Source organism: Eschrichtius robustus, chromosome 6 (genome assembly GCF_028021215.1).
Source record: "Eschrichtius robustus isolate mEscRob2 chromosome 6, mEscRob2.pri, whole genome shotgun sequence".
Lineage (NCBI taxonomy): Eukaryota > Metazoa > Chordata > Mammalia > Artiodactyla > Eschrichtiidae > Eschrichtius > Eschrichtius robustus.
In genome coordinates, this window is record NC_090829.1 from 41,616,706 (window position 1) to 41,642,729 (window position 26,024).

General features: G+C 38.7%; 1 protein-coding gene across 2 annotated transcripts in view; it reads right to left on the reverse strand.

The window, feature by feature from the left end:
* Window positions 1–7,128: 7,128 nt before the first annotated feature.
* IFT80 (intraflagellar transport 80) overlaps window positions 7,129–26,024 on the reverse strand; it is a 125,780-nt gene continuing 106,884 nt past the window's right edge. The window contains exons 19-20 of one of the 2 annotated variants that reach the window (XM_068547384.1): window positions 25,312–25,435; window positions 7,129–7,211 (exon numbers count right to left, since the gene is read on the reverse strand). In XM_068547384.1, coding sequence (XP_068403485.1) covers window positions 7,176–7,211; window positions 25,312–25,435 — 160 coding nt within the window. In that variant the 3' untranslated portion in view covers window positions 7,129–7,175. Of the gene's footprint in view, window positions 7,212–17,985; window positions 18,382–25,311; window positions 25,436–26,024 lie in introns of those variants that run through there. The other variant, XM_068547383.1, reaches the window with a different exon arrangement.

A 26,024-nucleotide genomic window follows, 5' to 3' on the forward strand; every position in this document is an offset into this window, starting at 1 on the left:
TAAAGCACTAACGGCAATATCTTGGTGGTCAGTTTTATAGATTTCACCTGGAAGTTATTTATTACATAGAACTAGTAGAAAATAGAAATGTAGAAAATAGTTTTATTCTTTCACCTGAAAATAAATCATGATGAGATGCTGATTTTACTTATTTTTAATATTCTATATGTAGTATAGAATGCAGATATAGCTATATGGATACAGACATATCTATATAGATATATAGTCTGTGACTGATATCTTTTGCAAGGCTGCTACATACCATATCTTAAACAAAGCCACCTGGAAATGCCAGGTTCTCCAGTACTAACAAACTTTCGCTCCTGGTTTTCAGCTATCAAACTAATTCACGTACTAAAACATTTCAGACATTTTTCTTTTCATTGACTTCTCATGAGTAGGGAAATAATGGCCCTGGATATGGTAAGAATCCATCTGGAATGAGAGAAAACATGATTGATTTTCTAAATCGTGTGTGTATATGTATATAATCACCAGTTGCTTAAAAGCAATTTGTAATGGTGTTGTTCAGTATCATAACCAAGAGGAGAATGTCTTCTTGAGATATAATGATAGTTTTAAGAGGCCATTAATTGCCACATTCTGCAAATGTGCGTGTGCTTCAGCCATGGAAAATGGCATTGGCAATTATGCCAAAGGGCATGAGGTGTACTATATAAGGAAAACAAGATTCAATTGTGAAGGCCAAAGGGAACGTTAAGGAAATGGCCTCAACAGTTTAAAAGGCAATATGGTAAGTATCTTTATGTTGTACTTTTTGTATATAGTTTCTCTCAAGTGGAATTAATAAAGGAGACAATCCAGAGCTGAAACTGATATGTTATAAACATGATGTGGTGTTGAGATTTATACTATATTCTGTATTGACTTGTAAAAATTTCGTGAATCATAATTAATTTGGATTTCCACACTGAAAGAAACAATGAGTTGTTTTATTTTGAACAACCCAGCATTAGCCATCTCTCCAAAAGTGTAAGTTACAGACAACCAATCAATAATAGAATATTTGACAAGTTTATGTCTGACCTCACTGGTTTACAATTTATTTTTTCATTCTCCTTTCATCCATTGGTGAAAAGGCTAATAAGTGGTAGGCTAAGGGAAAGTATTTTGTCAGCCAAAGGTTAAATCAGTAACCAGCTAATTGCAAGAAATTAAGACATCCTTTCTTCCATAGGGATAGAAAGGATGTCTTCATTCTGTTTTTAAAATTTTGCCTATAAAATAATTAAATGTCAAATAAAACCAATACTTTGATTATACTGAAACACATATAGAACCTAATTTTATTTATTTATTCTATTTTACTTACAGAATTCACTTTTAATTTTATGGCAAAAATTATTCTATGGAGGATACTTAGGCTTGCCATTAAACTAAAGATTATCACTTTTTATCCCTCCTAGCTAAGCACCTTCATTGTCTTGATATCTTCTAGTTCTTATTTTCTTTCTTTGTGTGTTGTTCTTATCCTGCTTTGGATTTTCAGTAGATGTTTTCTCCCAAACTCATCTTTTAGAACTCCAGGTTAATCTTTGCTGTGATTTAATATCACTCTGGTTATGCCTTGGCTTTTTGCACAAAGTTTCTTCTTTTGGTAAAACAGTATTTTCCAAAGTGTTTCTTTTGTGTTCTATTCGCATGTGACTTCTGTAGTTTTCCAGTTTTGAATGAGGTAATTTTTCCTTTTTATCCACTAAATGACTGTAAACATATCTCTTTGTTCTTATCTACAGAATTTTCTCTGTCACACTGGGGCAAAGATCAAATCTTTGCATCTTTTTAGCAAAGACTTTAATTTTTCTAGATTTCAAACACAATAAATCTTTATTTACCTCTGTCTTATTGCTGCCTCTTTGTTGGCTACATTTGTTTCATCAGACAAAGGATTAGAATCTTGCAGGTTTTCTCCTGTTTTATTTTGGTTTGTGTGAATTTTCTCTTCTGTATTGACCAAAGATTTTACCATATCAAAATTAATTTTTGATTATTTTCCTGGGTCTTAAAAGTATCTTCTCTTCATTCTAGATTTCACTTTTCTCTTGCAAACTCTTCACTGGTTTGTCACCATGTGCATAACCCTTGTTGAACTGGCCAAGCTATCAGATTCCTGTAGATTTACACCAGTTTTACTTCTTCCTCTGATGTTACAGTCTCTGTCTTTTGTTTCATAGCTCCATCTTCCGAGTTTTTCTCTTGGAAACTCTTCACAGTATTCTTTTCATCTTTCTTTATCTGAATCTTTTCTGTTAATATAAGCAACAGAGACTTGAGTTCTGTATCAGTTCTATATCTGTGCCTGGGATATAGGGACATTCCCTGACTCAGCTTTTCTTGAAAATTAAGCTCATATTTCTTTACATTTATCTCTCTTTGCACATTCTCTTTTTGACTAGGCAAATGTTTAGTTTTTTTAAATCTTTTTTGTTTCTTAGGATAGATCTTGTTCTTTGACTAACTATCTTGAATGTTCTTTGGCCACATGTCTTCAATTTCAGAGGCATTAGTTTTATGTTCATGTTCACAAGGCTTACAAGAGGAGTTTTCTTGACTGAGATCTCCTGGTCCATCCTTATTTTTGTTCACTGAATCAAACATTTCTTCAAATCCATTATAGTCCACTTCCAAACAGCATGTCTTCTGCTTGGATTCTGCCATAGGTGTTTGCATTCCAAGAAGTCTTCGACTGCATTTTTCTTTTTTCTTGATGTTTTCAATCAAGTACTGATAACTATTGGCTCCAGGTTTTCTTTTGATGTTTTATTATTTTTTTAAAAATATATTATCTATCTATTTATTTTGGCTGCACCGGGTCTTAGTTGTGGCATGCGGACTCTTAGTTGCGGCATGCATGAGGGATCTAGTTCCCTGAAAAGGGATCGAACCCTGGCCCCCTGTATTGGGAATGCAGAGTCTTACCCACTGGACCACCAAGGAAGTCCCTCTTTTGGTGTTTTAAGAAAAAGTTTTGGATGGCCTTCTACATTTTCTTTTGATTGAAAAACATGTACACTCTGTATGTTCTAATATTTTTTCTATTACTCGGTTTTCTTGAGTAGTAGTTTTCACATCTAAAAGCCTACAGATGTTTTGGTTTTCCTTGTAATTCCCCTGATATATCTGACTCCTTCCTAAGGGTTTCCCGTGAGCAAGATTTTAAAATTTGGAGTTGCCCTAAGTAATGTAATGTCTGCCAGATTTTCTACTGCATGTGCCTTAGGAGTTTCTTATGTTTCTTCATGCCTGTAGGATTACCTGTCCATTCACATATCTGCTTTGGAGTTGTCCTGAGGTTAGTGAGAAGAGTCGCACTGTATTACAGTTTTGCAAATTGTAGAAGACCTGTCAAGTCTTCTACTTGGTTTCCCTTTTCTTTAGGAGTTTTGTCTGTTGGTGCCTGTTGGGTTTTCCATGGGTTCAGTCTTTTCCACAGAAGTTCTCAGAAATTTCTTGATTGTTGTCAGGAATTCAGCTGATTCACGTTTCTCCCTGGGAACTGTCCCGAATTTCTTATTGTCTTATCTTCTGGGTCCACAATTTGCTGTGAAGTTTTCATAGGGCCGTAGGTTCCTGTTGGGTCTCCCACTGGTTCTGCCCTTTCTTTAAGCATCCTAAACAATCTTTTTTTCTTTTTTTTAAACCTGTGACGTTTTCACCTTTTCTACATTTCCACCGGGCGTTAGGGAGTTCCTGTTGCTTTCACTCTCTGGTTGTATTGCGCCTTTGGTGTTTGTGTAAACTCTTGATGCCTATCAGATAGATCTTCTTCCACGGAATCTGCATTTTCCCTCAGTTGTTCCCAGTGGTCTCCTGAATATTCTTAGATGTTCTACTGGTTCTGGTTTGTGCTTTGGAGTGTTCCTAAGCATTCTGTGAACATCACCACCATTTATTTATTCCTCTGGTTCTTCTGGTGTTTGCAGGAACTCTCTGATACCTGCCAGGTCTTCCAGGGGTTCTGGCTTTACTTTAGATGTTGTCAGCAGCCTCCTGATGCATGTTAGATTTTTTACTGATTCTGCTTTCAAGTGTTCCTAAGCTTTCTGTGGGCATTTATCATCATTTATTTGTTCCTCTGGTTATTTTGGTGTTTACAGGCACTCTCTGAGAGCTGCTGGGTTTTTCATTAATTCTTGTTGTATTTTAGGTGTCCTCAGCACTCCCGTGAGGATGCTGAGGGTGTTTGCTGGGTCTAGTTTATGCTTTGGCGTGCTTCTAAGCCTTCTGTGGACATTATCTCTATTTATTTGTCCCTGTTTCTTTTGGCGTTTGCGGGAGCTCTCTGACACCTGCTGAGTCTTCCGCAGATTCTGCGTTTTCTTCACGCGTTTTCAGCAGTGTCCTGAGGACTGCTAGAGTTGCCAGAGGTTCCTGATCTTGTTCCGGAGTGCACCTAAGCTTTTTGTGGACACAATTTTATTTCAATAAACATCTGTCATCGGTCTATAATTAATAATTTCGTAAGTTAATTCCTGAAATTTATAGTGCTACGTTTGAGTTCTGGCAATTCATCTTGATAAGTTACATATCATTATTTCTAGCAAGCTCTGATTTAAAATTTGGTAGCAATTCACGTTTTAGTCTTTCTTCCAAAGAATAATATGTAAGCATGTGCACAACTTTAGATATAAGCTTGGCAGTTGCTTTGGGAGTGACAGTTTTCATTTGTTGCTATCATGATGATTATCACAGTAATAACTGTAATTCATTGAATGCTTCCATATGCCAAGCACTGTGCTAGGCATTTTACTTGTATTATCTCATTTAAAATTCATAAAAGGAGTAACTAAGGATTATTAGGTCCATTTCACAGATGAGGAAGGTGCAGCCCAGAGAGGCTGAATGGTGTTTCCAAAGTCACATGGCTGATGTGTGGAAGATCCAGGGGGCAGATCCAGCCTGTCTGACTCCAGAGCTGGGACTCTCAACCATTAAACTTCTCAACATGCTCTTAACCCTGTGGAATATCTTATCGTTAGAGCTATGGCTTAGCTGCATAGCATCAAATGGCATCACTTTCTTTTTTTCACAAGTGAATAAGTAGCTATTGTTATTTGCTGTTTAAAGGAATTATTATTAAAAATACAGTAGAATCTGGGCCGGGAATCTTTAATGACTCAACAATTATTTGTGGGCATGCAGAAATGTTTCATGGATAAAACCTGAAATGGTCAACAAAAGCAACTCAGGTACTGGTTTTTTCCATTTCATTCAGCCAGTTCCTTCAGTGCCAAGTGTGCCTCCTTTCTGGTCTGGCTTCACTAACTTTAAAAATTCAAAAACACTTCTTTAAAACAGCTGGTAAATTGTTTCCAATATTTAGAAAAAGAAACAGATTTTTGTATGCTCAGCCTAAAATGAGAACCATAGAGGCTAACATTACAACTAAGTACCCAGTGCCAGCTAATATCAAAACAGGGACAAAAACAGCTTCCTAAATGAAGATTTTGTTTCTGTTCTTGTGGTAGAGTATGATTGTTAAGACTTCATGAAGAATAACAGTGGTTTAGAGTGAGACTGCCTGGGTGACTCGCTGGACTCGAGATTTACTAGTTACGTGACCATGAGCAAGTTGCTTAACTTCTCTAAGCCTATTTTCTCATCTGTAAAGCGGGGAGAGATGGTTGTAATGAATATTAAGGTAATGTATAGAAAGCACTTAACACTGTGCCTGGGACATAAAAATGTATGCAGGTGCCAGTGCACACATATTGGTTGACACTGGGTTGTTGATAAACCTGTGGAAATTCAAAAACTTTTCTAGTTAATCATGGACGTTAATGATTTGAATTAAGAATAGAGACATTTAGGATGGAGCTAGAGATTATCATACTAAGTGAAGTAAGTCAGACAGAGAAAGACAAATATCATATGATATCACTTATATGTGGAATCTAAAAAATGATCCAAATGAACTTATTTACAAAACAGAAACAGACGCACAGACATAGAAAACAAACTTATGGTTACCAAAGGGGAAGGGGGATGTGGGATAAATTAGGAATCTGGGATTAGCAGATACAAACTACTATATATAAAGTAAATAAACAAGTTCCTACTGTATAGCACAAGGAACTATATTCAATATCTTTTAATACCCTATAATGGAAAAGAATATATACATACATATATATCACTTTGCTGTATATCTGAAAAATTGTAAATCAACTATTCCTCAGTAAAAAAAAAAAAAAAAAAAAGTATAGAAACATTTTAAAGGAAAACAGAAATTACCTTTAAAAAGAAAAACAAAACTGCCAGCTGGTCTTAATGACTGGTTTCGGTTGAGATGATACACTGTGGGTGAAAGCCTGCGTGGGAAAATAGAGATGGGGTGGGAACAGCAAGGGAGGACGGCGAGCGGCAGACTAAATAAAACCGGACGGGTTGAGAGTGTGTCTATCTTGATGTCAAAGAGCAAGTATAGTAGGAGAAAGGTAAGAAGAGCTAGAAAGATAGGCCATTGGAGTAGGAGATTGGGATCCTGGACCTTGAGACTTCGTAGATGGAGAAGCTGTGGGTGAGACCAGGTTGAAGTAGTGGCCTTGGAAGTGGGTCCTGGAGAATGGACATGCAGGGTTGTCAGGGTAGAGGAGGGCACAGGTTTCCGGGGCAATAAAAGGTAAGGCAGGTAGAGGAGGCAAGTCAAACAATGAGGGCAAAGGCACTGGCCCCATGGACCCTGAAACCCACCCCAGGTATGGTGGAACTGAGTCTGATATGGAAGCTTTTAACTTCTGATTTTTCGCCTGAAGAAGAGACAGCCCAGGGAAAATAACTGTCATTAAACGTTTAAAAGGCGAACTTGTAGAAATGGAATTAATCTTGTTTTACAGGTCTCCAGAAGATAGAACTTAAAAGGTAAAAAAAAGAAAAAAAAGAAATCAAACTACAAATACATCAATTATTCCATCTGTCCATCCACTCATCTATGCACCTATTCATCTAGACATCCAGCTATTCTGTAACTTACACCGAAAAAGATTTGAAGGCAAAGGGGGAAAACAAAGTTGTAAAAATAAGGCCATACCTTGGTTCTGAGCTTTGTAGCAGGAAATACAAAGAAAAAGCAGATAAGTTAAAGGATTCAGCGTTTGTAAGTCAAAACCAAACCAGCTGCTTGAGAGGAGCACAGTCTTCCTGGTACTGAGATCTCAGAGAAGCTTCTGTGAGTTTTCATAGAGAAGACGCTGTAATGTCAGGAATAACATATTCAACCATCTTTACACTAAACATTTTCCATAGAGCTTCTAAGAATGAGATCCTCAGTATAGGTCAATGACATAACATTGTAGCTCACTACAATTTTTCAAGAGATCTAAAAAATGTAGCACAGGAACTCTTTAACTCCTGATGCTTTTTCCCAAAGGAAATGAAATCTCTATCTCAAAAAGATGTCTGCACCCCCATGTTCATTGCAGCGTTATTTACAATAGCCAAGATAGAAACAACCTAAGTGTCCATCAACAGGTGAATGGATAAAACAATTGTGCTTTATATATATATATATATTCCATTATATATATATATATTATAATAATAATGGAATATTATTCAACCATAAAAAAGAAGGAAATCTTCCTATTTGTGATAACATGGATGGATCTTGAAGGCATTATGCTAAATGAAATACAGACACTGTATGACAGAGAAAGATACTGTATGTTCTCACTCATATGTGGAATCTAAAAAGGTCAAACTCATCAATACACAGAACAGATTGGTGATTGCCAGAGAGAGGCCGGGGTGGGGTGGTAGAGGGGGTGAAGATGGTTAAAGATACAAACTTCCAGTTATAACTTAAATAAGCCCTGGGGATCTAATGTGCAGCATGGTGACTATAGTTAGCAATACTGTGCTTTATAATTTAAAGTTGCTATGTGTGGTGATGGTTGTGACCTAGACTTACTCTGGTGATTTTTTCACAATATATACAGATATCAAAGCGTTATGCTGTACACCTAAACCTAATACAACGTTATATGTCAATATATTTCAATTGGAAAAAAAAAGCATTTCCCAAGAAGCAGTGGGTGGCATAGATTCTAGGACCAGGTTCTCGAGGCTTCTGACCCCAGATCCAAAGTTTATCAGGGCTGTGTTTCCAACTGAATTGCTTAACCTCTCTGTTCCTCGATTTCTACTTCTGAAAAGGAAGCTAAAAGTAGCACATCAGAGGGTAAAGCTCTTAGAGTCTGGCACCCAGTGAAGACTATATATGCGGTGGTTGGTGTTACCACTGTGAATGGATTTGAGAGAGAGGAAAGGTCAAGGTTGACTTGGCAGCCATGAAAAAAGTTTTCTTCACTGAGCTTTGAGGAGCCTCTGAATTCCAGAATGTGTCAGAAGCAGACCTTTAGTACTTATCAAAAGCCCTAAAATGTACATAACTTTGATTCGGCAGTTCCCCCACTGGGAATCTATCCCATGGAAACAGTCAGGGCCCTGTGCAAAATAGGATTACAGAGATATCCGTCAAAGCACTGGTCTAATGGTGAAGTATTGAAAATTACCTAATTATCCAATAGTAGGACACTGATTAAATAAACTACGCTCCATTCATACAAAGAGATATTCTTCAACCTTTAAAATTATGTGATAAGACATGTATTAATATGTTTATGATATATGTTATTAAGTGAAAAGATCTAGCAATAAAATAATATAAACACACACACACTGGAGAAAATTCAGGTTTTTTTTTTTTAATATTTTATTTTTTGGCCTCGCCACGTGGCTTGTGGAATCTTACTCCCTTGACCAGGGATCCAACCCGGGCTCTGGCCGTGAAAGCGCCAAGTCCTAACCACTGGACCACCAGGGAATTCCCAGAAATTCAGTTTTAAAATCCATCTTTTATGACATTACACTGAGATATGCCAACAAATGTATAGAAACTTCCAGCATTTTTTGCTTCAATTTTCAGTTACTCCAGTAATAACAAATACATGTTCTTTTTAAAAAAAGAAAAGAAAACGTTATGGCAAAGTCCCCTCTAACACCCCTGCTCTCTCAATTCCCAGCTCACTCCTCCAATATCTTTTCAGAATACTCTCTGTGTATTTTTACTACACATAGATGTATTCATAGTAAATATATATATAGTATTATTTTGCGCTTAATGTTTTTGTTTCTATGCCATTTTGTCACGTGTGGCTTCGTGTAACCACCACTACAATCAAGATACAGAACTGTGCCATCACCTCAGAGCTTTCTGGTGCCACCCTTTATAGCCCTATAGCCACACACCCCCTCCCTATCACTAACCCTTAACCCCTGGCATCTGTTAATCTGTTCTGCATATCTGTATTTTGTTATTTCAAGAATGTTATATAAATGGAAGCATACAGTATATAACCTTTTGAGATTTTTTTTTTTTTCACCTAGCATAATTCTCTAGAGATGTACTCAAGTTGTGTGTAGCATTAGTTTTCTTTTATAACTGAATAGTTTCCCATGATATAAATGTACCACAGGGACTTCCCTGGTGGCACAGTGGTTAAGAATCCGCCTGCCAATGCAGGGGACACGGGTTCCAGCCCTGGTTCGGGAAGATCCCACATGCCGCGGAGCAACTAAGCCCGTGCGCCATAACTACTGAGCCTGCGCTCTACAGCCCGTGCTCCGCAACAAGAGAAGCCACCGCAATGAGAAAGAGTAGCCCCCGCTCGCCGCAACTAGAGTCGTACGGTTCGCGCATGTTTAGTTTTGCAAGAAACTGCCATATTCCTTTCATTAGTGGCTATACCATTTTTATATTCCCATGGGCAATATATGAGCGATCCAGTTTGTCTGCATCCTTGCCAACATTTGGTGTTATCACCAATTTCTATTTTAGCTATTCTGATTGTTGTAGCTTTAATTTGCATTTCCCTATTGGCTAAGATTTTGAACGTCTTTTCACGTGCATAATTTGCCATCTGCATATCCTCTTTGGTAAAATGTCTGTTCGTGTCTCTTGCCCATTTTCTAATTGGATTGTTTTTTGCTGTTCGGATTTGACAGTTCTTTATATATTCTAGTGCAAGTCCTTTGTCAGATATGTGGTTTGCATATTTTTTTCCACTCAGTCACTTTTTGAGTCAATTTTTTTTTTTACCAAAGTGATACATGCACATATTTAAGTAAGCAAATAGCTCTCTGAGGCTTGTTGTGAAAAACAGTGGGAATGGACTCCTTCTCAATCTCCCTCTCCCGAAAAGCAACCACTTTCAGCCCTTTTAGCTGGCTCTTTTAGTTTTTACTGCCATCTCACTATATAAAATGTTTATTATTTCCTGATTTGGGTTTTTTTTTTTAGCATTATCTATTGCCTTTCCACTATGAAAAATGAAGATTTAATTCTTTTTTCAACCTTTCGTCTATCCCCATCCAACATATGCACCCCAATCCCTCCAAAACAAACCTACGATCTCATTCCACAATTCTAAATCCAAAAAATGTTTCATAATTGACCCAAACTGAACTCATTTGGCAGCAAAACCTGGTGAGAAACTACTCCTAATCTTTATTCATATTGTTTAATGTAAATGTCCCTATGCTGCACTGCAGAAGTAGTAATATGTTTGATTAGGAAGTGTTAGCTGAGACCCTTCTGGGGTTGTTCTGTAATAAATGATCTAGGAGCTGTATTACCAAAAAAAAAAAAAAAAAAAAGTTTAATATCCACTATATTTTGTAAACAAACTTGGATTCTGAAACATTTGGCCCAAGGGTTTCAGATATGGGATTGTGGACCTGAATAATTATAATTTGGTTAGATAAACATTCAGTGTTTACATTATTATGACTACGTAAATAAATTCTATTCACAAGTAAGCCATATTCTGCGCGATGATGACTATTAATGTCAAAACATGTAGAACTACTTTTGTCGACGAGCACATTTTAAACTGGGTTAAAGAGGGATGACATAAGCTCATTTGATAGGAATTTTATTTGGTGATTTTCCTGTATGTTATTTAGCAGAAATCGAAATTGAGCATCACTTTCCTTGTAGTGTTTGCGCAAACTGCACCTTCTCAGTGAGACCTTCTCATACACTCTATTGAAAATCACATCTCCGCCCCCCCATCATTTTTATCTCCTTTGTGCTTTGTCTCTACTCATTTATATCTAAAATACTGTATGTTTTTTGCATATTTGCTTACGGTCTGTCTCCTTCCCATCAAAATGTCAGCTTCACCAGAGGGCAGGAATATTTCTCTGTTTTGCTCGTTACAAGGCCTCTGTCACCTAGAACAGTGCCCAGGCCACAGTAGGTGCTCAAGAGTGATTTGTTTAATAAATGAATTTTGCTATTTGAAATGCAGGTAGTCATCAAGAATGGGGAAAAAAAGATTTTTATTCTGGGAAGACAAGTGCCACAAAAAGGAATTTTGTTGACTTAATTACAATTTTTAAATTATAACTATTTTTCTAACAGTTTTGACTGAATGTCACTGGACTTAAAAGATACAAATTTTAGTTTCATTGCAAATACTATCTAGTATTTTCTTTTAAGTCAAAGACAAATTCATTATAGTCCTGAATCCATTCATATAATCCTTTTTAGGATTACATTTTGTGACACAGATAGCTAATCAGAACAAGTAGCAGGTAGAGAAAAAAATTACATTTTGTGCATTTCATTGTGCATATTTTCATCTACATTAAAAACACAGAAAACGAAGAGAAATTAATATTATGTTAATGGCAGATATTGAAAGGCAGGGGAGAAAACACAGGAAAATTGGCAGTAGATTCTACTATTATGGGTATATAAAAATTCTAATTTAATTCTCTAGCACATTGTAAATATTACTTAATCTCTATTCGATTACATTCTAGCATTTAACACTAGACATGTGGATACTTAAGGAAAGGCAAAATAAGAAATATACTAAACATACAATCTCTTGGGTATTGTTATCTGTAACTGTTAAAATGAGAGTAAAAGAGAATGCTGGGGTGAATCTTGATTGAGAACCAAGCTCAGGACTATGGTCACTAGCCTCAAACCTGCCCCCAAAGGAAAAATTATGGTGGGACAATGGAAAGTACCTCCAAGACCTCTGGTCACCAAGAAAGTAGCCCATGTAGCAGGAGGGCAAAACCAAGAAACTATTGAAATTTGAAGGTACGGTGTGAAGGAGTTTTCTCATTTTGTGGATAGTTATCATTGGCTCCCTGCAGAAGCTTTGCTAAAACGGATTGTGAGAGTGACAAATTTAGGGGCAGTATCTTTGGTTTTGAATACTGCAGAGTGAACAAGCACATTTGGGTGGATACAGGACCCACAGCTCAGTATGGGACAGTCATAGATAGCTATACATGACGCAGACCCACAGCAGGTTATTCCCAAGGGAACAGCCAGCCTAGTGGACTAAATAAAACTGCTGTAAAGTGTATTTACCCAGAAAAGGAGGACTTTCCAGCTTCCCAAATAAATGCCAAGTAGAATACCCCAGATAAAGCAGCTGAAATGCTTTACATACAAACTGCGTGGAACTGGCTTTGTGATGATGGGACTATTCATCCGCCCACATCATGGTAAATGCTGTGATTAAGGGGGCCCTTTTCCATGGGCACTGCATGTCATCTTACTGCTGCAAAACTGAACAGTCTGAGAAGCCTTATCAGATTTGCTTCCTCAGCTTGCTCACGTGCATCTTACAAATACCAAAAACATTAAAGAAAGTGGGAGAGACAGATGGGAGAATCGAGGGACTCACTCCAGTGGGGTGGAAATCTTTTCATGGTTATTAAGAAATGGGCAGAATAAAATGGACATAGATGGAATTGAAACAAAAGTCTTAATACAGCACTACTGAAATTTGGGAGGACCTCCTGCTAGACCTTCAACATTAAAGGTCCTCCCAAAGCCTGCTTTATTTTTCGCAATTTGGAGGAATTTTAAAAACTGCAAGGCAAAGATTACAATGAGGTACTCATCCTGAGAATACCTGAAGTAATAGGGAGATTAATCAAGATAAAGATTGATAAAAGGGCCTCAGTCCCTTGGCTCAACCCTTCACTGGGGACCAAAAGCCTTATGCACGTGAGTAAAATGGTTAGAAGGTGGGGAGGTTTCGGGGACACTTGACCTGGGAGCCCTGTGCACTATAGTACCAAAATCTGTTTGTAAAGTTCTAATGGGAGGCAAAGTATATTGAGAGGATATTGAAATGCAATAGTTTAATCCCATCAGGTGAACGAGTTTATATGAAGTGGTTTTGACTTTTTTACCTGTATGTATTATGGGGATGGATATTGCATCTGACTGGGGAATATTTCCCTGACGTAGTATTGTAAAACAGAAGGCATGTAAACCCTTCCTTCAAGTCACATGCTAAATGGGAATGAATGAGATTGCCCAAGCCCACACTTTATAGAAGCTGGAGTGCTTGTCTGGACAAATCCTCTGCACAATAGCTGTGTGCGGAGTGTAACTGTGGTTTATGGCGAAAGCCTGTAAGCACCTCCCAGCAATGACTACTGGAATTGCAGACTAGAAAATTTCCATTTGAGGGGCAATTACTAGCTTGCCACCAGACATTAACTGGAAATGCCCATGTGACTGAAAGGCATAAAATAATCTTGCAACCTGAAATACCCATGATGTCTGGTGATGTCAGAGAAATGCTCTAATGAAGAAGGCAGTGCCCAGAAGCGTTCTATAATAAAATAGACATGGTTTGTACAGGAACCTTCTACCGGGGAATGAAGTGTATCCACGAGTGGGTAGACTCTCTTCCCCAGGACTGACGTTGGAACCACATGAGGAGCTGCCAGATTCTATGATTACTTGGACAGTGCCCTATAAACAGCTCTCAACTGACCAACAAAGAGCTGCTTGGTTTATGGATGGCAGTTTCAACAGGAACAGACAACATTCTGTTTGGAAGGCCACCACTCTGATGGAAAAAGATAAAAACAAATCAGCTTGGTGAACTGCACTGCATGCTGTTCACCCTTATGTTTGGATCTTTACCGACTCATAGGCAGTGGCCAATGACCTGGCCATGTGGTCAGGCAGAAGGGCAATGGAAGATTGGCCTATTGGGAGGCCAATGGAAACAGGGCATGGCTCTATGGAAATCATTACAGGAATTTGAGGGGTGCATTAAAGTAGGCCAAGTCAATGCCATCAGAAGAACCCCCTTCCTGCATCAGAAGGCGATTAGAATCGACAAGCAGATACCCTAGTGTGCTCACTTGATGTAGCCACCTGGGTCTGTGAAACGGGTGGACACTAGGGGGTGGGCTGCAGCAATGCAGAGATGGGCTCGATCTAGACGTATTCCTCTGGTATCCTCTGAGTCACAAAACGCCAACAAGAACTGTTCTGTCTGCCAACAAGAGACACAGAGACTACAGCTGGCTCTGGGGCAGATTCCCTAGGGGGAGTCCTTGCCCAGAGCTGGCAAGTCAGGCTGATGCCGGTAGCCCTGGGGGATGGCAAGTGCATCCTGACAAGAATAACTGTGACTCTGGACTGGGCTTTGCTTACCCAGGGGTAGATGCAAATGATCGGAGTACCGCAAAAGAACTGGAACAGAAGATACTGCACTGATTTGGACCGCTGCGTCACGTTTCTTCAGACCAAGGAACACTATTTACAGACCATTGTCTGTAACGTTGTCTGTTACAACGGGCAGAGAGATATCTTCCTCAGAGTAACAGTTTGGTAAAGAATTAGAAGGAACAATCAAAACATTGATTGTCTAAAAGGGGGGAGATAGGGAATTCCCTGGCGGTCCAGTGGTTAAGACTTGGCGCTTTCACTGCCAGGGGCCCGGGTTCGATCCCTGGTTGAGGAACTAAGATCCCACAAGCTGAGCAGCGCAGCCAAAAAAGAAAAAAAAAAAAAAAAAAAAAAGAAACAACAAAAACAACAGACATTTATAAAAAAAAAATGGGAGGAGAGAGAGGCATGAAAGGCTGGTTTACATGTCCTCACGAATGTGTGCTCACAGTCAACATGAGCGGGGCTGAGGGACTGTCCTCACTGGACAAATCCCTCTGCTTTTCTGGATGTGGGGACGAGGGGGTGGGTGAGGATGCTCGTGTGACAACGCTACTGTTTTCTCTCTTTCCCGTATCACCTTACCTTTCTTCTTCCTACTTGAGGCAGTCGTCCCTGGACCAAGGATGCAACTACGTTGCTGGAAGCAGGGGTGATTCCTGAGCAAGGTCCTTTATGTCAGAGTTCCTAAGGGCCTGACGGGGTGGGTTGTGTTTTCGCTCCATCGGGCAATACTGGGGCTAACAGTGAATAGTTACATTGCCTATTGGAAGAAATAGCCCGCTAACTCTGTACCTATGTAACCCTATCTTACGTGGATGGGAGTGGACAGAGCGGGAGGCACTTGGCTAGACTCTTACTGCTGCCTGTGATCTAGACCAGCACAGTGGCTGAACCTAATGTTCCTTCCAAGGTGAAGAGGTTTGGGTACAAACAGAAGAAATAGTTAAGTAGCCAAGGGTAAGTGAATAATAACTGAGTTATGCAATGAGAGAATTCCAATGGTAATGCTTGGAAGGAAGCTCAGAGCAAGAAATGATATTGTCTCTTAAGTCCAATTATACCAAACGCCTGAAAGTGTGACGTCATGTATTGCTGAGACCACTCCTGCTTTTGAACCTGACAAGATTGAGTGGAAACCCTGACACATCCCATCATATGATATGACGATGGATTGGGCTGATTATCTGAGACTGGATGAGACTCCAGTAAATGTGTCAGTATCTTTGATTCTTATTTTTCAGGTTACATCTACCATAATGTGATGTGCTATAACACTGGCATTATTGGAAAGATAATGCCAATATTGATCATCAAATGTATTGGGAAATTGAGTTTAATAGCTTCCTATCCTTACTCCACATTGACTCCTCCAAGTGTTGCTGTATCTGTTATGCTCAGTCAGGTATGTTCCTTCTGCTATAAAAGATCCCATGATCAAAGACCGGGGAGTAGCCTATGATATATAAAGGATGTATCTGGTCTTGGGGAGGGGGGCTGGTAAAGAGCTTCCTAAACCCTTGGAATTTCCAGAGTGAGAGGAATATCTTTGTTATGCTAATGAGTGGGGGTGGCTAGAGAACTTCAGGATGAGGGCTGGTCACCACATGATTAGAGGGCTAAAACTTTTAGCCACCTGACCTCCAGGGAGAGGAAGGGAGCTGGCCATTGAGTTCAATCGCATAGCCAGTGATTTAATCAACTGTGCCTACGTAATAAAACTCTTGAGACAAAATTCAGGACAGCAAAGCCTGGGGGAGCCTCCTAGTTGGTGAACGTATTGACGTGCTGGGAGGATGACGTGCCGGGGTTCCACGAGGAGGAGCCAGCATGGAAGCTCTGTGTCTCCCACTTCCCCCCAGATCTCTCCTTCCTCCTAGACCTTGCTCTATGCATCTCTTCCATTTGGCTGTTCCTAAGTTGTATCTTTTACAATAAAATTGTAATAGAAAATTTTTCAGTGAGTTTGGTGAGTCATTCTAGTGAATTATCAAACCTAAAGGGGGGGTGGTAAGAACGCATAAATTTGGAGCCAAGTCGGAGAGATGTGGGTATCCTGGGGTCCCCACTAGCGACTGGCAACTGAAATAAGGGCAGTCTAGCTGAGGATTTTGCCCTTTAACTTGTCCGACCTACACTAACTCTGGGTAGTGTCAGAATTGAATTGAATGGTAGGGCATCTAGCTGGTTATCAGAGAATTGGTAGAATGCAGACACATTTCATTATATTTTTTGAGTTTTTAAATTGTAGTAAAATAAATATAATATAAAGTTTACTCTTTTGACCATCTTTTTTTAAACTTTCTACTGTCATATAACATAATATAGAAAACATATATAAATGTATAAGTACAACTTATAAGTAAACCGCTCAATCATATTTCACAAACTGACACACCTTTGTACCCGGCATCTGGATGAAGAACAGAACATGCCAACATTCCAGAAAGGAAAAGGAATATGTTGAAAATATAGGAACATCTTCATTAAAAAAAAACTAGATATATTAATTAAAATGGGGGTGAGAGAGGTAATCACTTTCCCATGCATATGCCTATGCCCACTCTATAATATACCATTTCCAAAAATGTCTTCATGGAAGAATTTCTAAGGATTATTTGTGTCAATGTTAAAAAGCTTTGTGGTAATAATTGTTTTGGGACATACTGAATTAAGGCTAGTCAAACAGATTGATCATTTAAGGAGATTTTCACAAATTCAGACTCTAGAGCCTAGTGCCTAAACATTCTCAAGTCAGAAGAGGAATGAGGAAAATATTTCTTGCCCATTCTAGATATATTTCTAAAATTATGGTAAATATATATAACAAAATTTACCATTTTAACTATTTTCAAGTGTACAATTCAGTGGCATTAAGTACATTTCCAATGTTGGGCAACCATCACCACTATCCATTTCCACAACTCATTCATGCCAGACAGGAATTCTGAGCTTATTAAACAATAGCTCCCCAATTTTCCCTCCCACAGTCCCTGGCAACTACTATTCGCCTTTCTGACTCAGTGAACTCGCCTATTTTTGGTATCTCATGTTAGTGGGATCATACAATGTTTGACCTTTTGTGTCTGGCTTATTTCACTTAGCATAGTATTTTCAAGGTTCATCCATGTTGTAGCATGTATCAGAATTTCATTCTCTTTAAAGGCTGGATAATATTCCACTGTGTGTAAATACCACATATTTTTTATCCATTCATCTGTTGATGGCCATCTTTTTTTGCCCACCATTTTGCTATTGTGAAAAATGCTGCTATGAACATTGGTATACAAGTATATGTATTATTTTATACTTTCGTAAGTCAAGCTTCATTTTTTTGTTGTTGTATAAATAAACTTTTGGAGTACTTTACAATTGAGATCAAATAGAAATTAATGATAACATACATTTTAAAGAGTCCAATGTTTTATTATCAGCATTAATATTGTTCATACTGAAGATTCAGGGATAAAATAATGGACAGAAAACTGGAATGTAAGCAATACTACATAGATGCATCATAAATATATAGGATGTTTTGCTAATTATTGGACTACAAATATAAAAGATGAAATTACACCAATTATTTTGTGCTTAGTCTTTCTGAATATCCTTTTGGTATTAAATACACAGCAAGTGCTTATACTTAGAGATTCTGCCTTTTTTTAAGCAAGGAAAACAAGCTTATCCTTGGTTAATCAGAATCAGTTTCAAAAGGTAAAACTTCTTAAAGGTAAGCATGGCATTTAGTGCTTAAGACCAATATTCTTGCTGGGCTGGCTGCTTGAGGACCGCTCTCTTTCTTTAGTAATTTCCATCTCAATTTTGGCTTTGATTTTCTCCCAATCTATTTCGAGCTGCAGTAGAAGAAAAGAAGAAACATGCGTATATAGTATAAGACATTTTTGTTTAATGCAAAGCAACTAAGAGTAGACAAAAACAGAATGCATGACTTCCAAAACATTAGAGAAACAAGAGGGCAGGAAAGAAAAGTTAAGAAGAGATAATGCTCCCCCCAAAAATGAAATAGCGTTGAGAATAAGACCTAATAGAACAATTCTCACAATAAAAAGCAAAGACTCTCATTGTGATACCAAAGACCAAAATCTAGTTGTAGCTTTTTATAAAAGGCACATCTAAACTGTCCCATGGAGCCTTAGGATTCTGCTCCGGTGCCTCAGGTTCGAGGGGGTAGGAGCGAGTGAAGATGGACCGCTCTCCTCCAAACAAGAGCGAGAATGGACAGGGCTCCATTTTTGAAACAGTAGGCCATGTTTCAAATGGGTCAACTCTTCACCGCTTTTATACTGCCGTTTCCATTAGGAGCCTACCTATGGAGAAAGATAGGGGAGCACCTGCTTCCCCAGAGCATACTCTGCAAAAGGGGCTCCTTCACAACTCTTAAAATAATATGAAGACTTGGTGGTAAGAAAATGATGCGGGCTTCCCTGGTGGCAGAGTGGTTAAGAATCCGCCTGCCAGTGCAGGGGACACGGGTTCAAACCCTGGTCCGGGAAGATCCCACATGCCGCGGAGCAACTAAGGCCTTGCGCCACAACTACCAAACCTGTGCTCTAGAGCCTGCGCGCCGCAGCTGCTGAAGCCCGTGTGCCTAGAGCCCGTGCTCTGCAACAAGAGAAGCCACTGCAATGAGAAGCCCGCGCACCGCAACAAAGAATAGCCCCCCCCGCGCTCGCCACAACTAGAGAAAGCCCACGCACAGCAACAAAGACCCAACACAGCCAAAAATAAATAAATAAAATAGATAAGTTCATGAAAAAAAAGAAAATGATGAAAAGATATTAGAGGAAGTAGTGGGAAAGCAAGGCTGAAAGACATAAAAAGAATAACTGAAAAGTGATAATATTTTTATCTGTTTTCAGCCAACCACCAGACCCCCCAAAATCCAGCCCTGCCCCTCTACTAAATCAACAGACATAGTGTTAGGAATGGACTCTGCTCTGAATTCAATAAACAATTTCTTTAGGGAAAAGGCTTCTACTATTTTTAAAAGTTTGGAGATCACTAATTAAGGAATGTGTGTCCTCTCAGGCAAGACATGGGAAAAACTGGGTCCTACCTAAAACTAACTCTGATTTACTTTGAAATAAACCCAAACTCCTGAGACTGAGCCAAAAGTGAATAGGTTTTCGCCTCCATGTAGGGGAGCTGAGTAGAATAAGCAGTATTAAAGCAGACTGCGTTACTACTTGCTGCCTGAACAGATTTACCTTAAGTAACTGAGACTAATTTAACCTTAACAGGACTTCACGCCTCTTTTATTTTGTGTTGGAAATAGGTAGAATTAAGTATTTGGTTCTTTTTTATTCCAATATCCTTTCTCTAAATTTCTGTGAAGTAATTTGTGGATATTTTTTAGATAATCATTCCATATACTTGTCTATAATACATAAAATTGATGAATTAAAAGAATCCCTCTTACTCATAGAAGATGAATGTCTGCGCTAAGATGCAAGTGACAGCTTATCGAAAGGCAGAGCAAATGTTAGGTTATTTGAAAGACTCATTTTTCAATCAGGTCAGAACTTGATGTTTTTTAAATGGCAAAACAACTCATCTAAGAAAACATTTGCAAAGAGAAAGACAAAACTTGATGAATGCCTTGGCCTTCTTCCAGGCTTAAATTGACTTACATATGTTTTTCAAATCAATCACAATAAAACCATATATTCATGATACACTAAACAACTGTTGCTCAGCTGCATCAGAAGTGCATCCAGCAGATTGATGACATCTATATTAGTTACTTGTTATAGTACAAATGAGGGTGTCAGTTGACAGCTATCCTACTGAAAATAAATGTTTCACTTTCACTCTGGCATTTGTCCAGTTTTAGAACAATGTTCTCCTGATAATTTAGTCTCTGGAATAGAGTATTTTTCATAGTGAGTTTTAGATAAGGATGTACTCATGACAGCTGTCAAGTGACTTCTACACTACAACACATCCTTTTCTAGTCTAGGGAGTGTTAATACTATTTGGCACTTCTTATTCTAGTCCCTAGTTGGTCAATTCTTCCTATTCACATAATAATAATTTTGAAATCATAGCAAATGGCTCTCCATCCTCTACCCCGTCCCTCTTACTCTCAGCCGAAAATCAGCTGCCTACTTTACAGAGAATATAGTGGCCATCAGGCATGAATTCACTTAATTTCCCTCCTTTCATAAAAGTAGGGTATCCATCCTTATCTCTTTCCCTTCTGTCTCAGGGCAACCTCTTCACATAAGTCCCTGATCTCATCTTCTTTGACTCCTCTAGGACATCGGCCTTCAATTATTACCTGCATATTTCAATTTCCTTCTCTTCACTGGCTGCTCCTCATTATCCTTCCCTCTCTATTCTGTCTCCCTACAAGCTACCACCTTCATTCTTCTTTTCATTCCTGACTCTCATCCTCTCCCCAGACCACTGTAATATGACTGTGTTCTCACTACACCTCAGAAGCTTTTCACTAACGCCACAATTAAGTGTTTTAATCCCTCACCCTGTACACCTTCTCTATACGAGCAATTATTTAACGCTCACTCTATGCCCTGGATTGCTCTAGGAGCAAGGATTTAGCAGTGAACAAAAAGAGAAAAATCACTGTCTTCATAGAAAGATAAACAAAGACAAGTAATAGCGGTAAGAGTTTTGGAAACGGGAGGGAGATAGCGCCGGGGTGGAGTTGGGGGGGGGGGTGGCGCGGGGAATGGGTGTTGTATTTCAAACAGAGTGATCAGAGAAGGCCTCCCTGAGAAGCTGACGTGAGGACCTGATGATGAGTGAGCGAGTCTCTGGGTGTATCTGGGGAAGAGCATGCTAACAGACAGAGGGAAGAAAAAGGTCCTGATGCAGGAGCATCCCCTGGACCTTGCTGACCACCGCTCTTTGAAATATCTCTCTCAGTACAATATCGTTCTCTTCTGGTTTCTGCTCTCCTTTCTAAATGTCCTCAGTCTTTTTCTTTTTCTTTTTCTTTTTCTCCTATATCCTTCCCCTCAGTAACCTCTTCACTGTTAGTATTCACTGGGGTTCCAAGCACAGCGTTTTCATACTTCCCCTAGGAGATCTCCTCCACTCTCACAGCTTCAACTATTCCTAAACGGTCATGACCATAAATTTATTTACCTAGCCCTGATTCTTCCTTTATCAACACCCTCTGATGTTCACATTGATATTTCCAATGCCCACTAGACATCTCTGCCTCGATAGGGGCCACCCCACAGGGACTTCAAACTCAAAAAATGGCCTATTTTCATGTATTCAAACTCAAAAGGTCCAAAACTCGTATATGCTCACGTTCCTCTACCAGTCACCAACACTAGGAATCCTGAAGTTGTTCTCAAATGTCTTGCCTTACCTCACCACCTCTCCTCCCACCCCCAACCACAATGTTCTATTAATTTTACTGCTACTTTTTCTTACATTAATCCTACCGTCTCCGTCTCCTGCTGAGATTATTACAGTAACCTCCTAACTGGTCTCCTAGTCACCACCCTTACCTCCAATCCGTCTTCCACATCAGAAGTTATCTTTCAGGTCATTTTCTTGATTACAAACCTCCAAGTCTTTGCACTGCCTCCATTATAAAGTCTATTATCACAGTGTTAAGACTCTTTAATGTCTGGTCCCATCAATATTCCAGCCACCCAGGACCCAGCACCCAGGACCCAGGGCAGTCACTCTGTACTCCTTCACCATTCTTTCAAGATCCCATGCATTTGCTCTTCTTATCATATCCTTTAACTGACTAACAAAATCCTACTCAAGATAATTCTGTGGAATAAATAAATAAATTTTAAAAATGAAAACTAACAAATACAAAGTATTCAATTTCCAAAGGGGAAAAAAAGGATACTTTGGTGGAAAATTCCAAGTTTCCGTTTCCACTTAGGAACTGGGATTTTAAAGGGGAAAAGTGATCACGTCACTTCCATTCAGTATCTTTACATTAATCTTAGGGTAAATCCAATATACCGAATTTGCCCTATGAAACCCTCAGGTCAATCTCCCTTTTGCTCGTCACTCTTTCCCACTTCAGAGCCTTCCCTCTGCCTAGAACACAGCCATCGCCACACCCTCCCCCCACACCCTCAGTCAGCTTCTACTATCCATTCTTTACAACTCAGCTCCAATAGCAATTGCTTTGCTTAGAAAAATCTGCTGATCCCCCCCACCCCAGGTCAGGCCTGTCATTCATAAAGTCTTACAGCACTATGTACACTACCTTCGAGGCAATTATCACAACTGAAATGAACAATTAACTGTATAATTAACTATCACCTCCATTTGAATATAAGTTTCAGGAGGGTCAGTGTTTGCCAGGTTTACTATTATATCCCAACCACCAAGGAGAGTACATTGTCTGCAGGAGGTGCTCAGTAAATATTGAATGAATAAAAGGTAACTAATTACCCAGCAAATGAGCTATCACTTAACAATCTCTTGTTATTTTCTCTCCTGCTTTTCCCTCTTTTTTTCTTTCTCCTAGCACAATGCTTTAAACATTTCCTGTCCCTTCTACTTCTCTTCCTGCACAGAGTATGTATTCAGTAGATTGAATGTATTCCTCAAGTGGACTTTATTTGCCAGACTCATAAATTATTTTACAAATACTTACTGAACACCCTTGTAGAGCAGGTATAATGACTCTAATGGGGTTCTTAGAAGATAGTACACCGTGTATGGATCTCAGATTTCCATATTTTAAACTAGAAAGGCCCAAATAACATTTTACGGCTCATAAATATGAATGTATGTCAAACTTCACTTCTTATAAACTTTTACGTTATGCATTGTGAGCCCATTTGAGTTCACCAGATAGGTAGAATAAATTTCTTTTTAAGAATGATCTTTTTCTATTCAATTCTTAGTTCTGAAATAAAGAGTTTATATAATCACAATTTTGGCTAAGATAATTTTTAAGTCAAAGATAATTTTCATCTTAAAATACTGCTTTATGATTTCTAGTTAACTTCCAAATTACATTTGTGAAGGAGAAAAGTAGGAAACTAGAACATAGTGCCATAGAGAGTCAAAGTAACCTATATAGTTTCAGGATGAAAAGAAAACAAAATACCAAAAAAAGCCGTGTTGTTCTGATTCTCCCACTTTGAACATTTCTACTACTCTTGGGATTGAAGTATCATATGTTAGTTATAGGTGAATACGTATATAATGAAAAAGAAGATATGAATGTTAAGTTTTTAATATCTGAAATATAGTTTCCTTGAGGGTAAAAACTATATTTTTTATGTCCTCAAAAGTACCTAATGTGAACACAGTGAAAATAATATTGTTAGTAATGATGATGAAGAGGAAGCAGAGTAGTATTAATCTGCTTAAAAATTATACAATAAAGTAAATTTAAGGTGGGTGCTCATTTTTAACATACTGTCATATTTTCAAAACTGAGACAAAAAAGATGAGGTGACTACTGATTCTCTGGGCTGCTTAGCGCTCAGTGCTGGTGGCTGCTGTCATAATCTGTGAATTGAGGGTATAGCCCTCAGAGCTCCCAGGGAAGCCCTCATAGCCCAAACTCCCAAAGGATCCATTTCAGTAGTAAACAGTTCCGAATCAAACAAAAAAAATTTTGTGGAGCTTCTATAAAACACATCCCTTTCCACCAAGAAACCCACAACTTGTGTCTATCCTGGATCCAGATGATAAAGTTGCACTGCAGAACTAAGAATGGCCCCAAAGGCTTCATTACCCTGAAAACTGGTCTGAAGTCCAAAACTGTGGTTCATGACACTCAATATTCTAAATACGGCAAATGGATAATGTTGCCTTTAGTAGGTGCCTTCTCTCTACATCTTCTTTCCTCTTCCCAAGCTTCCTCTTATATATTCTGCCCCCTACGATAAATCAGAACATTCCATTTTATTCTATCCCCAAGGAGGAGCACTCCCACAGTCTGTCTATAAGCTCCATGAAGACAGAAGCCATATCTGTTTCAACACATAGCATAGTGCCTGGCCTGGAGTTAGTACTCATAAACATTTTTTGAATAAATGAATGACTAAAAGGCTAAAGGAATCAACTAGTTCACAGAGCTGGGAGCAAGGTTGGCCCTGTTTTGGGATTACAAGTCTCTTGAATCTGCATGGCTACAGGTGAGCTCTATTTCTGCCATTTGAGTATAGAAGGACCTGGGCAAGTGGCCACAGTCTTTTCTGCTCTAGGCGCTGGGACAAACGCCCTTGTTCTGGCTCTCCTGTGTGCTGATATGTACTGGAATGGCTTTTTTCTAATTGGGTTTATAAAACCTTATATTCTGGTAGGAACTTGAGAGGCAAAGGGTTAGCATTCTTTTGTTCTAGGCGGAGAACTCTACCCAGGCCAGGCACCTCTTGAAGTGCAACTGAGCTCCCTAGAATCTGCAAAGTGGCAAAGTATCCATTTTCTGGCCAGTGCCCTCTGTGCTTATGTATTTCCCCTGGAGCAGAAAGGGCAGCTGGTAGAAGACAAAATTCAGGAGCTAGAAGCCTTTATTCTTGCCATTTATACTGTTTATCTAAAAATATCAGTTAGCACACAACCTTAACACAAATCGAATATTATAAAACCAGACTTGAGTTAATCAAAACACGGCTATAAGAGTCCAGAAAAATATTCAGTAATATAATTACATAGTCAAAATAAGACTAACATCGAAAGGCAAAAAGTAGTTTTTTTTAGAGATTATGGTAAGAATCATTCAAATTTTGTCGCATTAGGATGAATAATACATACTTATAAAGCATATACATTATTATCAAATACTGCATAATACTTACACCTTCTGCATACTGCAGGTATCGTTTATTAGTTTCCTGTTTACCAAATGTCTCCAAAAACTTTTGACGGTAGGCAAGCACTGTATCAACATGTGTTTTGTATTTAACAGCTAATTCAAGTGCCCTACAATGAGAAATAAAACAGATTATCCGCATTGCTGTGTTAGCCTCTATGGGCAGTGGAGTTTTGGGGTGAAAGGGTGGGACAGTCTATGTTGATCCCTCCACTCATCCCTCAATGTGAAAGGTACGTCATTCCCTACCTTATCCATCTTGCAAATTCCTATTTACACTTCAAGGTCCAGACCAAACATGATCTCTTCTCCCTGACCAGCTCTCCTTGTAGAAATAAATGACCATTATATCTTATCTGTGCTACAGAACATTTTATACATACTATTATTTCAGCTCTGCTTACAATGTATTGTAACTATTATGAATCTGTTCCTTCCACTAACCTATACATTTATTGAAGGGAGATCTGGGCTCCATTTCTCTTTGGTGAGTACTACAGAGTGTATGTATCATAAATGTTCATTGAAAAATTCATTGAAATCATAATAAAATTCAAGTGAATGAACTCCCCTAATGTAAGTGGTTCGACTATCTTGACCATTTTTTAAGTCAGTAATGAATTTATTCTGTTCAATATTCAACTAAATACTGATATCCTTACTTATCCTTATTATTAGTACAGTAAATTAAAAATATTA